Source organism: Euprymna scolopes, chromosome 33 (assembly GCF_053919585.1).
Source record: "Euprymna scolopes isolate OS-2025 chromosome 33, ASM5391958v1, whole genome shotgun sequence".
NCBI lineage: Eukaryota > Metazoa > Mollusca > Cephalopoda > Sepiida > Sepiolidae > Euprymna > Euprymna scolopes.
In genome coordinates, this window is record NC_136514.1 from 5,096,857 (window position 1) to 5,109,812 (window position 12,956).

A 12,956-nucleotide genomic window follows, 5' to 3' on the forward strand; every position below is an offset into this window, starting at 1 on the left:
ATTTTTTTATTTACTTGTGTCTGGCTAACTGAAAGTAATATTAACATTAAAATTTTTAATCTTACAATCAATTTCAACACTTTAAAACTATATAGGTCGGTGAAAAATTAAATTTTCTCACGTTTGTAAGCAGCTTTTTATTTTGTATGCTGTTTCATCAAATGCCAGTAGACACAGGTGAAACGTGAACAAATTCCGATTGCTAGAGTTCTTGGTCGGCCATTGCAACAATCAGCTCAGTTCCTGCCAGACCGGTTTCCTCTTCAATAATGGATTTCAGTGTTACACATGGACGTCCAACTCTCCTTTTTGTGTCTGGAGTCCAAAGTAGGAACTTTCCTGCTGGTTCATCATGGCGACTAATATGACTGGCAAGTGCTAGATGTCTCTGTCTTACAATATTGGAAACACAAGGTAGGGAACCATACAATGACTTGTTTGTTGAGTGACTTTTCCAGAATATGTTGAAGGCTAATCGAAGCATTCTTGTATATTTACTATCGAGATGTTTTCGGCGTGATATGCTTAGCATCCATGATTCTGAGCCATCCAGAAGGATTGACTATGCAGGCTTTGAAGATCTTAGTTTTGATTTCTTTCTTGATTGGAGATTTCCATATTTTCTGTAAAGAATGAAATGCCCTCCATGCTAGCGTGATCCTAACATTCATATCATGTTCAGCTATCTTTATATATCTATATGTGTGGATGACTATAATGCTCCTCATCTTGAGTTAAGCATATTGGGAAGTGATATACGAATTACCATTAGTGTATTAAGCGATGCTCTTTGTGTAAACAAATTGAGCTTAGGTATTCGGACAATGTCAAAACATTGTTGATTCAAGACCCGCATTAGTGTAATGGTTAGAAGCCTTGAGTGTCGTACAGGTGGTCGGGTTTCGATCCTGGCTTAAGGTAGTTTCCTGTCTAATTGCACTGATGAGCTATGATACAGCGAAACAGTACTGTATGTAGATGACTATATATATATATATATATATATATATATATATATATATATATATATATATATATATATATTTGTCTAACTGCAATAATCATCAACAAATTCCATCTCTGTGCCTAAAATTAAACGAAAATTTCATGAGCATACTTTCTTCCCTAGTGTGTGTGTGAGAGAGAGAGCTCATAATTCAGCCATCGATAAATATTTATTGCAATACCAGATCTGCACTGGAGGATGCACGGATGCAAATTTCTCCTTACACAGAGCACGCTCGAAAATCCATCTACAAATTCTGGAGGCAGCGTCTATTAATTTGTGTCGGCTGTCTCTGTGTAAACAGAAAGAATATATCTATAATTTGGAACTTATGGGTGTTCGATGAGATAGTTTCTTTTTCTTCTTTTCCCCATACTTTTTTTCATTTTTGTCTATCCTCGCTAGTAATTTATGGTCTTTTGACCACGTTTGTAAACCATGTTGCCCTCCCCGCTCCGTTTCTGACGTTTATTTCAAAAAGTGTCAACTGAAAGACGTCTTAAAAGAGTTTTTTCTCTTTACTCCATTTTGTCTACGCTGTGTTTTTTTGTTGTTTTTTTTAACCATTAAATTAGAATCGTTTCATTTCTGTTTGTTATCACACTTTCTTTGAAACTATTAAAAAAATATCTCAATAATTAATAATAATGGCCAGTATTATTCAAATGTCTAATTAAATTATGTACCCATAAAAATCTTATATGTATTCTTGTTTTCTCAGCTGTTAACATTGAATGGAGGTTATAATGTGATATTATGATATGATTTTCAAGTTAAACGCTACTGATTATCTTCTCTTGTCAAAAAAATGGGAATTATTTGCTTTTGGCGATAGACATGTAGACAAGGTTATCTGCCCTTATTACCTATATAAAAAAAAAAAATCCAAGATGGCCACTAACGGTCACGGTCTAGCAACACAACCTAAATTCACTATCTTAATAGTTTAATTATTCATTTTATGATGTTTTAAATAAATCACTTTAAATAATAGAAAATCCACTGTTCATAGTAAACACTGTTGATATTGGATTACAAAATTCAAACTTTAACGGCTTAAAGTCCAAAAAAGTGCAGAATCTCTTTCAATAAATAAACATATTTATTTATTTAAATTAAATTTGATATTTCGATTCATAACAGAATTTTCATCAGGAAAATTCAGTTTTTCTATACACATAGATTCGAAAAAGTTGTCAAAAAACAAATATATATCAAATAAATGTTATCAAAGGCAAGATAAGTTACTTTTCTTCCTAACTGGATAATTTTTTCATGTTTTTATTTAATGTACCATGTTTATTAAGCTCAACAAACATACAGTGTTTACCGATGTACCGAACTCTCTGTTGAACACAGTGAGTTTGGGAAAATGAGTTAAAACTAAACACTGTATACAAAATACTGTTAGAAACTCGCTCAATATGTGTTACCGCGACATAGGCTGACATATATTCGGTGGGTTTTTAACAATATTTCGTATTTTTTTTTTTTTTAACTCCTTTTCCCAAACTTATCGTGTTCAACAGAGAGTTGGGCGCCATTTTAAATTTTCCAATACATTGGTAAACACTGTATGTTTGTCGAGCTGAATAAACATGTTACATTAAATAAAAACACAAAAAAATTTTTTGTTGTTATCATATCTTCTACTGGATCACTTATATATATATTTGTACTAATTTCGACATGACTCGTAAGCATGTAATAATGTTTTCACCTAAAATGCGATGTAAACAAGCACGAAATAATTTAAAGATAATAATTTAGAAAGTGGAGTTCATTGTCCTATTTTCATCGCAGCACAACTGTTACAGTTTATAGAAATTAAGATAGACTGCTTTCAAAACACCATCATTAATATATATTAATTGAGATTTGTGTAATTCACATGGTATTATTATTGCCCTTTCGGTTGCGTTTGAATTGCCTGTTTACCATCAACTTAATAATGCCGTTGCCTCTTGTGAAACAAGGCCGATACCCATTAGTCACGTGCTCTCGTGTAATGAATGAATGCGTGAATGTAGAATTGACATGAAATTTTTAAAGATAAACTAAAATGACCGAAAAATGGGCTGAAATGATTTAAATAAATAAAAAGTAAATGACTTAGAATGACTTTAATGAACTTAAGGATGAATGAAATGACCTTAAGAATGACTTGAATGCTTAAAAAATAACTGGAATCCTTCAAAAACAACTTGAATGATCTGGAGAATGACTTGAATGGCTTTGAGATTGACTGGTTGTAAAGTGGGTGATCATTTTACATCAAATTAATATAGAAAAGTGATCCCCCATTTTATATCACAAAGTTACAAACATAAGTACAGCATGTAGTAAGAACAGATACTACACTTTGAGATATTAAATCTTTTATTCATGTTAAAAATACAGTGAAAATCAACAATGAACAAAAAACTTAGGCACATGGCTAACTCAAAAGGCGGGATTGTGGGGGTCGTTAGTCATCTTTGTCACTCCAGAACTAAACAAAATCAAAAGTTTCTCCCAGCTAGTATCTTCTTTCACCATAATACCGCATTCACCCTTTCGTACTGGGGGACGTCCTACTTAACTCCCAATTTTCAAAACATTGTAATAAAAAAAAACATGTGTAATAAAAAAAAAAGGTAATAAAAATGGTACAATAATTCATTTGTGTCGAGGGCGGGGGGGGGGGAGAGAAAAAACAAAAGGTGATTAGTGGGACCCTCCCAACCCCATCTAGTTCATAGACTGCCCGTTCCACTAGGTTTGTAAAAGGAACCTCGCTTCTGCGGGTCAGTCTCTAAGTGGGGATGAATGGAGAAAAGAAAATTTTGTGGGTAAGGGATGGGGGTTAGTTTGTATTTCTTTCTCTCCAAGATGGATGAAATTTAGAGGAAGGGGTGAAAACAAAAATTGCAAGTAGGAGGGGGTGGGGATCTTGGAGGCTTCCTAATCGAGGAGGGATGGAACACACACTCAGCTAGCTGAGAGGCTACTTGTTTAATTTTACTTTACAGAACTGCGCGTTCCACACCTAGGTGGGGAACACGTATTCAAATTTGGCTCCTCTTTGTACACGCAGACTTGCTACATGTATCCATCTTCTGTTAAAAGCCGCTTCTTCTACCACAACTGATCTTCAACCGTAGTTGGTGTTTAAAGAAAGCGATCAGATTCTTATCAGAAAAAGACAACCCCCTCCCCCCGGCAACCTTGCAGACGCGACATCCAAATCACCATTCTCACTAACGTGGACCATTTGTCTTTCCCGGTCCCACGGTGGCGACACGTTGTTCACGACATTAGATAAGGTAATTGGTTGAGGATGCTCAGGATCGATGTGAGCCGTCACCTCGCTGACATACGACCACTACCAGCAAAGTTCGCGGCAATCGAAGAAAGCATGATCAGTTGTTTCTACGGCCATTGTCCCACAACGGGGACAATCAGGCGACTCCAAAAACCCAGAACTGCATTGTATGTTGTTGAGTGGAAGTGCATTTTGGCCAATCGCCAGGTCAAAGAGAACTCGGAATTGTCCAGACGATTCGAACCTGGCTCCCAGCTCCACATGGAGCGGATCTCACTCTGCTGCCAACCCAAACACGCGCATAGTGGGTCGTCAGCGGCCCCCTTCACTAGATCCCTGTGGAATTCCCTACGAGTAGCAGTCATAAGGTCGCTGGACCTTGGTAGTCGTTTTAGCGTGGCTCGGCACTTTTTCATGTAGGCAGATTCTCCCTGCGGCCTGCGACAGCTCTCGATTGAATGGTCGAAAACGAGGTTGGGGAAAGCGGCAGCAACCATGGGGTGCCACGGTTGGTCATCTTGCATATAGTGGCTCAGGAAGGCCAGCATCTCGATGACACTTCAAGTCCGGCATTCCCTAACCTTCCTCACACGGACGTTGAATACAGACTTGTCTGCTCACCCAGTGTCTTCCCCTGTCCCAAAGAAGCAAGGACAAGAGTTCGACGAGAGCTGTTAGGTGTTGTGCAGGCAGGGGAAGTACAGCCAGTCGGTAAAGGATGAAAGGAAAGACGTAAGTGGCACACGCTTCAGCTCTACCCTTTAAAGAGAGTTTCCTAGAATGCCACGAATTGACTGCAGCCTCCACCTTTGACCGTACCTCCAACCAATTTTTGTCAAGCTGGAAACCCGGTCCGAACCACATGCCGAAGATCCAAACTGGGACATACGTCCAGCTGAAGAGCACTGAGAGGTTGGCGTTGCCACTCCAGACGCCCAACCGCAGTCCTACTGACTTGCTGCGGTTTATCTTGGTCCCTGTAATTCTTTCGTACCGAGCGAGCGCCTCTGACACGATCTTGATGTCTCTGAAGGCCAAAACAAAAACTGTGACATCATCGGCGAACGCGGATGTCTTGGCGGCTGAGCCACTGGGTATTGCGATTCCATGCAGGGCCGAATTTGCCTCCCCACATCAAAGCCAGGACATAGAGCAGGGGCGAGAGCAGACAACCCTGACGAACCAACCGAGAGATAACAAAGGGTTTTGAGCACTTTCCGTTGACTTGCATGACAGCTGTGGGCTGTCAATACATCACAGAGATCCACTTGCAGAAGTCCGGTTTAAAACCGGCAGCCTCTAAGACAGATGCCAAGAAACGATGATCGACCCTATCGAAAGCTTTGGACTGATCTAAGTTGATCAGCATGGCTTCCGTGTCGTCATCTATTCCTCCCTCTAGGACCGTGCGGATCAGGTGCAAGTTGTTCTGAATCAATCTCCCCTTCACAGCGTAGTTCTGTTCCGGTTCAACCAACTCGTCGATAACAACCTGCAGCCGATTCGACAGGACCTTGGCCAAAATCTTCAACTCTGTGTTAAGCAGAGTTATGCGCCTGTAATCGTCTAACTCTTCCCCACCATGCCCGTCAATTTTCCTCAGCAATGTGATCACTCTCTTGGTGACTTGCCCCGGGATGGATTCCTGAGCAAACCAATGTTTGACACATCTGTCAGAAGAGGCAGAAATATGGGCGACAGCCTCAAATACAGTTCATATGGCAGACCATTGAGTCCCGGTGATCTGTCACAGCTGACCTGCTTCAGCGCAGTAAAAACCTCCCGCTCCGTCACCTGGCCCTCACAACTAGCCGCTCTAGCCACCTCGAAGCGGGGAGAGTCAGCCAAATAGTCGCTAAACTAAAGGACCGGAAGATTGGGCTGCTGCGTAAAACATTCCTCAAAATGTTCTCGAAACCCCTCGCAGATCTCCCGAGTCGATTCCAGGGTGCGTCCATCCGGATGTCTTACCTTTGCAATGTACTTGTCTAGAAATTTCACAACGCACGTCAGTGTTGGAGTTGACTGCTTCATTGCCTATCTTTCTAAGCTTAGCTCTGATTACTTGACCTTCATAACACTCGCTATTCTCATGCAGAAGGTCCTGCTTAGCTAGTTTCTGACTAACCCTATCACCCTCCCCCATAGCCCGGGCTAGTTTCTGCTCTAGCTTCTTCTTCGTCTTGGCCTTATCTAGTGCGAGGCACTGGACATACTTGACGGAGAAGGTTCTAATTTTGGCTTTTAGACCTACCCACCACTTACTCCCGGTAACCGCCCCCACTAGTGCTTTTTGAATTAATTCTATTAGCTTCTCTTGGAAGTCTTGTATCTCCAGAAGGGAGGAGTCTAACTTAGGCCTATTTCCTAACTTCAGCCGCCCCATAACTAGTTTATGGTCCGTCTGGCCTAGCCAAGTGAACATGGGACAAGATAAGAAGTCTACTTCGCCTCTCCTAACTAACATCCTGTCCAAGTAAGAGTTTGAATAGGAAGAAACGCTATTGGTCCACGTCCACATCTGCCACCCTGGATGCTCAACCTGAAACCTGTCGACCAGACCGCATCTAGCCATCAGATCAGCCAGGCTGGACTTGCACCTCTCCGATCCTCTAACATCGCCTCCTACCTTATCTATCTTGGGCTCTAAGATGGCGTTCCAATCCCCCATTAGCACTACCCGCTTCCAACAATCTACAAACGCGTCACGCTGACTGAAGAACTAGACCCTCTCACGAGTGGTGCTAGATGCATGAACCGCGATCATCCGAAACACAGAATCTTTTACAGCAACATCGGCCACAACCAGCCTGCCCACCGCATCCCTATGAACAACGTTGACCATCGCCGACAGGGTACTTTTAACCAGCACGGAAACTCCCTTCCCCCGCGGGCTACCATATGCTGAGAAAACCTCAAAATCTCGAGCTAGCACCTGACAATCCACAGAGGAAAAGAAATGCGTCTCCTGAATCGCAGCCACATCCACTCCCAGAGACAAGAGGTCGTGCCGGAGGCGAGCTGCCCTGCCCAATGATCTCAAGCCCCTTGCATTCAAACTAGCCAAATTCAAAGCCATGGTACCTACCTTAGGGTGTGCCACACTCAGCTCTGAAGTCAGCCGGGGAGAGGACGCCAACGTTATGTGCCATGCTCAAGGTGGTTAGGTTTTTCATATCCTGACCTTCTCTCACAATGCCGCCGACGTCCAAAGGATAAATTAATTTCATGGCCCTGTAGAGTGACGGATGGATTAACACTGGAACCCTTCCCTTGCATTGTTGTGACAGTTCGTCAAGAGAAAGGTCATTTTTCTTAACCAGTTCGATTCTCGGAAACACCCCTTCAGCGTCCTGCAGCCTTGTCCGCAAGTTGGTCTTGCAGGCCTCTGGAGTTCTGACAAAAGTTATTAGGAGCGGGGCGTCCGGGAAATTTGAGGGGAGAGTCGCTTGCACCCAACTAAAAATATTTTTATTTTACTATACTCGTTTTTTATCTATTCTTTTGCATTTAGATATCACCCCCCCCCTTCATTTTTTTTTTCTCAAGCTATGCATTATTTGTATTGTCCAGACTGTTGCAACACTTTCATAATCGACACAAAACGTTAAAATCGCACAGCCTGAGAAACTGAAAACACTGTCAATAATTTCTCCCACTCTTTATCTGTGCCTAAACCTAAACGTAGATTCCATGAACAAAGCTTCTTTCTTAGAACTGCACACCTGTGGAACTCTCTTCCAATTTGCCTGCTTTCCAGCTAACTACTATATAGTCGTCTTCAAGTCCAATGTAAACAAATTCTTGATGAGCCGTTCCCCTTAAGTAATCCAATTTACCAAATTTATACGACTAACGATTACTACAATAGTGTTCTATGGACTATTGTACACTCTTTAACCCTTATCCTCGAGTGGCCTGTGGCCCAACTCTTCCGTTTCCCTGCTTTCCCACCCATCCATAGCCTTGAGCCTCTGGAGGGGTATAAACCATCCACAACTTTGTAGATGCTTTTGTAGTGAGGAGTTCTTTTTTGGGGGTGAGGGTGCTGGCTCCACACCCAACCTTTCCAGAAGATACATACAACGCCTAACCTTCCCATCGGGTACTAGCCAGACTCAACATTGCTTAACTTCGGTAATCTGGCGAGAACCCATGTGCCAACGTGATTGTGCCATACATTCTATGCTTTCCAGCTGACTACAATAGGGTTGTTTTAAAGTCCAACATAAACAAATTTTTGATGAGCGATCTCCTTAAGTAATCCAATTTACCAAATTTTCATTACTAACGATTCCTACGATATTGTTCCATTGACACATATTTTATGAATTTTTCAAATTTCAAGCCTTCAGGTCTTTTAGCTACAATCTGCTGTTGTGTTGCAATAATTCTTCTCTGAGACCATGTGCTCGCTTCCAAAGAGGTGGGAGGAGAAGACATTGTGTGTTTGTTAACCATACCTTTCGAATTGCTTTGCACTCTTTTCTTTTTCCTTTTCTTCACCATTCAATTTTGATGCCTAGATATGCATTCCATTCTATGACGTCGTGCTCACACTTAAATGCTGATGCAACATAAAATCGGCATGCAAGTCGTCAATATGCATACGTATTTAAATGACAACTTCCACAACTATGTTACACTGCCAAAGGGTGCAACATTTTTGCAACAAAACGTTAAACGAACCATTTGTACGTGGTCTTTTCACACAAACGCGCACTTGTGCATGTGTGCGTTATCGCTAGTAATCGATCAAGATTGTCTTCCGTTTTTCTGCTTTCCAGCTGACTACAATATGCTTGTCTTCAAGTCTAACGTAAACAAGTTTTGATGAGCCATTCCATATAAGTTAACAAATTTACCGAATCTCCATTACTAACGGTTACTATATTGTCTAATTTCTACTGTACACTCTTTAACCCTTATCCTCGAGTGGCCTCTTGGCCTTGATAAGTGGTGATGCCTATGTAAAAAAAAAAAAAAAAGATACACAAATCCATTAATGAAATTCTTTTTTACATACGTGCATGGTCTTGTCTTCATTCTATGATCGTTTTTGTATGTGAACCCTTGATCTGTATAGTTAGTCGTCTAGTGGCTGTTGATCAGCTGTTTAACTCGGCGAATAAAACTCATGTATTGAAACACAATGGAGATTGTTGGCAGTTTGAAAGGTTTTATTGGGGAGAGAAAGGTCGTTCACGAGGGGAAGAGACTAAAATTAATTCCTTTTTACATAATTTTCTTAATTCGTCTTAAAAATGGTCCATGAACGGACAATCTGGAGAAAATATTCAATGTTTAAATGTGAGGAGTAAATCTTTGAAAAATTGCATACACAGAAGGAAGGCGCTCCTAATAAACTGGGCCAATGAAAAGGACAAAACTTATATTTTGATTATATGTAATAATAATAAAAAAAAAAGGAAACTTGTAAATACTAAAATGGTTTTAGTCGGTAAACGTGGATTTTAATCGCAATCGTATTATAGAGTTTAAATTAATGTATTATATATAAATTTTTAAAAATCATACTTTATAAATGTAATTTACAATCTGTTTCGAATTTAAAACTATAGGAAAAATATAATAGTGTTAATATACTAGGAAAATCCCTTAGGCTAGATAAATACTCACTTTCCTAAACCTTGAAAGATTTGAAATTTTTTAAAGAAATTTTTAAACGTATTTCGGAATTTTTAAACGTATTTCGAAATTTTTAAACGTTATTCAATATGATTAAACGAAAGATTTGAAAATTTAAAAAAAAACTTTAAACGTATTTTAGAAATTTTTAAACGTAATTCAATATAATTAAACGAAATTTAAAGTTTTTAACCGATACTAATATAAATTTTAAGGTTTTTATATGCTTAAAAAAATTAGATTTTTAAATTAAATTGGTTCCAAATTAAAATCGATTTATATATTGGAAAAAATCTTTTTATATATAAAATAAATTTTCAATCTAAATTATATTTTAAATTTAAATAATTCAAATTTTAAAGTTAATGAAATCATCACCATCCGATAAAAATACGGGGGGGGGAGTTATCATAACGAGAGTTAAACATGAACTCGCGAGATATATATATATATTTCACATTTCCGGTTATAAAATAGACGAATATTGGCTAAAGAGAGCTTCATAAGAATATCTTAAACTGTCCTAATTATCGGGCTTGAAACCGACGGTACCAATGACTTGTCTCATCTAACAACTTTCTGTACACAAAATATAAATACGCTCTTATATTTCGATTTTCCTTTTAATTGAGCACTCTGCTGGATTTTTTTTTTCTCCAAAAAAACTAATATATATAATTATTTCCACAGCCAGACAACGAACCGGAAGTCCAAGACTCGAGTTGCTGCGACGTTATTTGGCTATGGAAATAATTATATATAATCTCTCACACTCTGAAAATTTTACATATATATATATATATATATATATATATATATATATATATATATATATATAAGCCTTTTTATCCCATTTAAAACTGGCAAAAGTTATAGACCATTAACTTAGAACGAGTGCTTTATGCCAAATTGATGGTTGAATTTGGGCGCATTTTTGCATTAAATACTAATCCTATTGATTCCTAACAGTGCATCGAATGGATACCATAATACTTAGTTTGCTGCACCTTATATTAAAGCTACAAAGCTCCATACAAAATTTCAGCTGGATCATCCCCGTAGTTTCCGAGAAAACGTTTAGTGTAAACGTGATATTAGTGTTACTAATTTCTATTAATCGTTAACTTTGCATCAAATGGATACCATAATACTTAGGTAGCTGCACCTTATCATAACAAAGGTCCATTTGCTTTTTAGCATTCATTGGAATCACTTGGTGATTCAGTCAACCACATGCATATTTGTTGGCCGACAATGTCCAGTGAAAGACGCAAAATAGCCATTTTCTTTTTTAACTTTTCTCATCCATTTTTTTTTTTTTTTTTTTTTTTACTCTCTCTCATCTCCAGGTGCGGACCGTTGGTGTATTTAGCTGCGGACCTCCAGGCATAACGAAGAGTGTGGAAGCTGCATGTAACGAAACCAGTAAATTAACCAAAGCTCTGTTCAAACACCATTTCGAGAATTTTTAATCTCGCAATGATTTTTGTTTTAAATCTTCAAAAAGATAATCTTGATTCTTGTCCAGAATTCTCCATATATTAAAAAAGAAGCAAACAAAAAAATCTGTATGGTGTACGCATCCGCGACAAAACGAAAATACCATGTTCCAAAAATCACGTAAATTGATCAAGTAGTTTTATTTTGAAATAAATAAATTTTAAATAAGAAAATCAAATTTTATGAGTACCGGAGGAATGACTGTCTCGCCCTTTATTTTGAAAAATTCTCAAAAAATGAAGGGAAATAACTCAACAATAATTCAAAACTTGCGATATTTATGTTGTAATGCCTACGAATTAGGATTAAGTGCTTTAAAAAAAATAAATAAATAAAACTACTTGATCAATTCCCGTGATTTTTGGAATATGATATTTTCGTTTCTTCACAATATGTGCATCATACAGATTTTTTTTATTTTTCTACTTGGGAGTCACTACTTATCAAGGCCCGAAGACGACTCGAGGATAAGAGATAATGAATGTAAGGTGGTAGTATAGTAATCGTTAATGGTGTAAATTGGATAGAGTTTGATTATTTATAGGGACTGTTCAACAAGAACTTGTTTACATTGGATTTGAAGGCTACCATGTTGTATTCAACCAGGAAGCAGACCAGCAAAACAGTGTTTATTTCTGTTTTTGTTTTTTTTAATATAGGGGAATTCTGGATAATCACCACAATCTTTTACTGTTTGGAAGATGATCTACAGAAATTTGCAAACTTTTAAAAACAAAGCAAAATCTTGTGATACTGTATATATAATTTAATCACTATGGAATACTAGCATATATATATATATATATATATATATATATATATATATATATATATATATAAAGTAGTAGAGTGAGTGTGATGAGAGAAAAATTTATATTCAAAGAAATGGCGCAACATTTGTTGTTTTTATATACTTTGTTTAAATAAAAAAGCAGCAAATGTTGCTGGCTCCACTTCTTTAAATATATATATTAGTGAAATAAAAGGAGATGCAATGGTAAACTGCGATCTAATTTAAATACCAAGTGATGTATGTATACATATATATATATATATATATATATATATATATATATATACATACACACACTAGCTGACCTGTGTCTGGCGCTCCCCAGGAATAGTTTTTAATTCTTATTCGTTTGTACTTTTTTACACTTAACAATAAAAAAATGAAAATAATTTTTTGTTTTTGTTGTTGTTTTTTTACTTTTGTGGTGGGGACAGAAAAATATATTTGAGCTGTAAGGGAGACAACTCTTCATTTATCAAAATTAGCTTTAAGAGTAATTAATCACTTTAAATATCAGTTATAGCCTTTGCTCATTTTGATTTTTTTTTTCCGTAGTTACCGGAAAAGCTTTTTGGTCATTTATATTTAACAACAGACATTAAATTTAAATCTAATTGAAGCCGAAAACAAAAATACTTCCGGTGAGGTAGAGTTCGATTTTTATTAGTGCCATCCCATAATTCTTCCCTGCGCATCTAATGCTT

At 37.8% G+C, this 12,956-nt stretch overlaps 1 protein-coding gene across 1 annotated transcript in view; it reads left to right on the forward strand.

Annotated features, from left to right (window-relative positions):
* LOC145258114 (dual oxidase-like) overlaps positions 1–12,641 on the forward strand; it is a 175,801-nt gene extending 163,160 nt beyond the window's left edge. Inside the window, exon 32 of the mRNA XM_080115859.1 lies at positions 11,309–12,641. Coding sequence (XP_079971985.1) covers positions 11,309–11,431 — 123 coding nt within the window. The 3' untranslated portion in view covers positions 11,432–12,641. The remainder of the gene's footprint in view (positions 1–11,308) is intronic.
* The last annotated feature ends 315 nt before the right edge of the window (positions 12,642–12,956 follow it).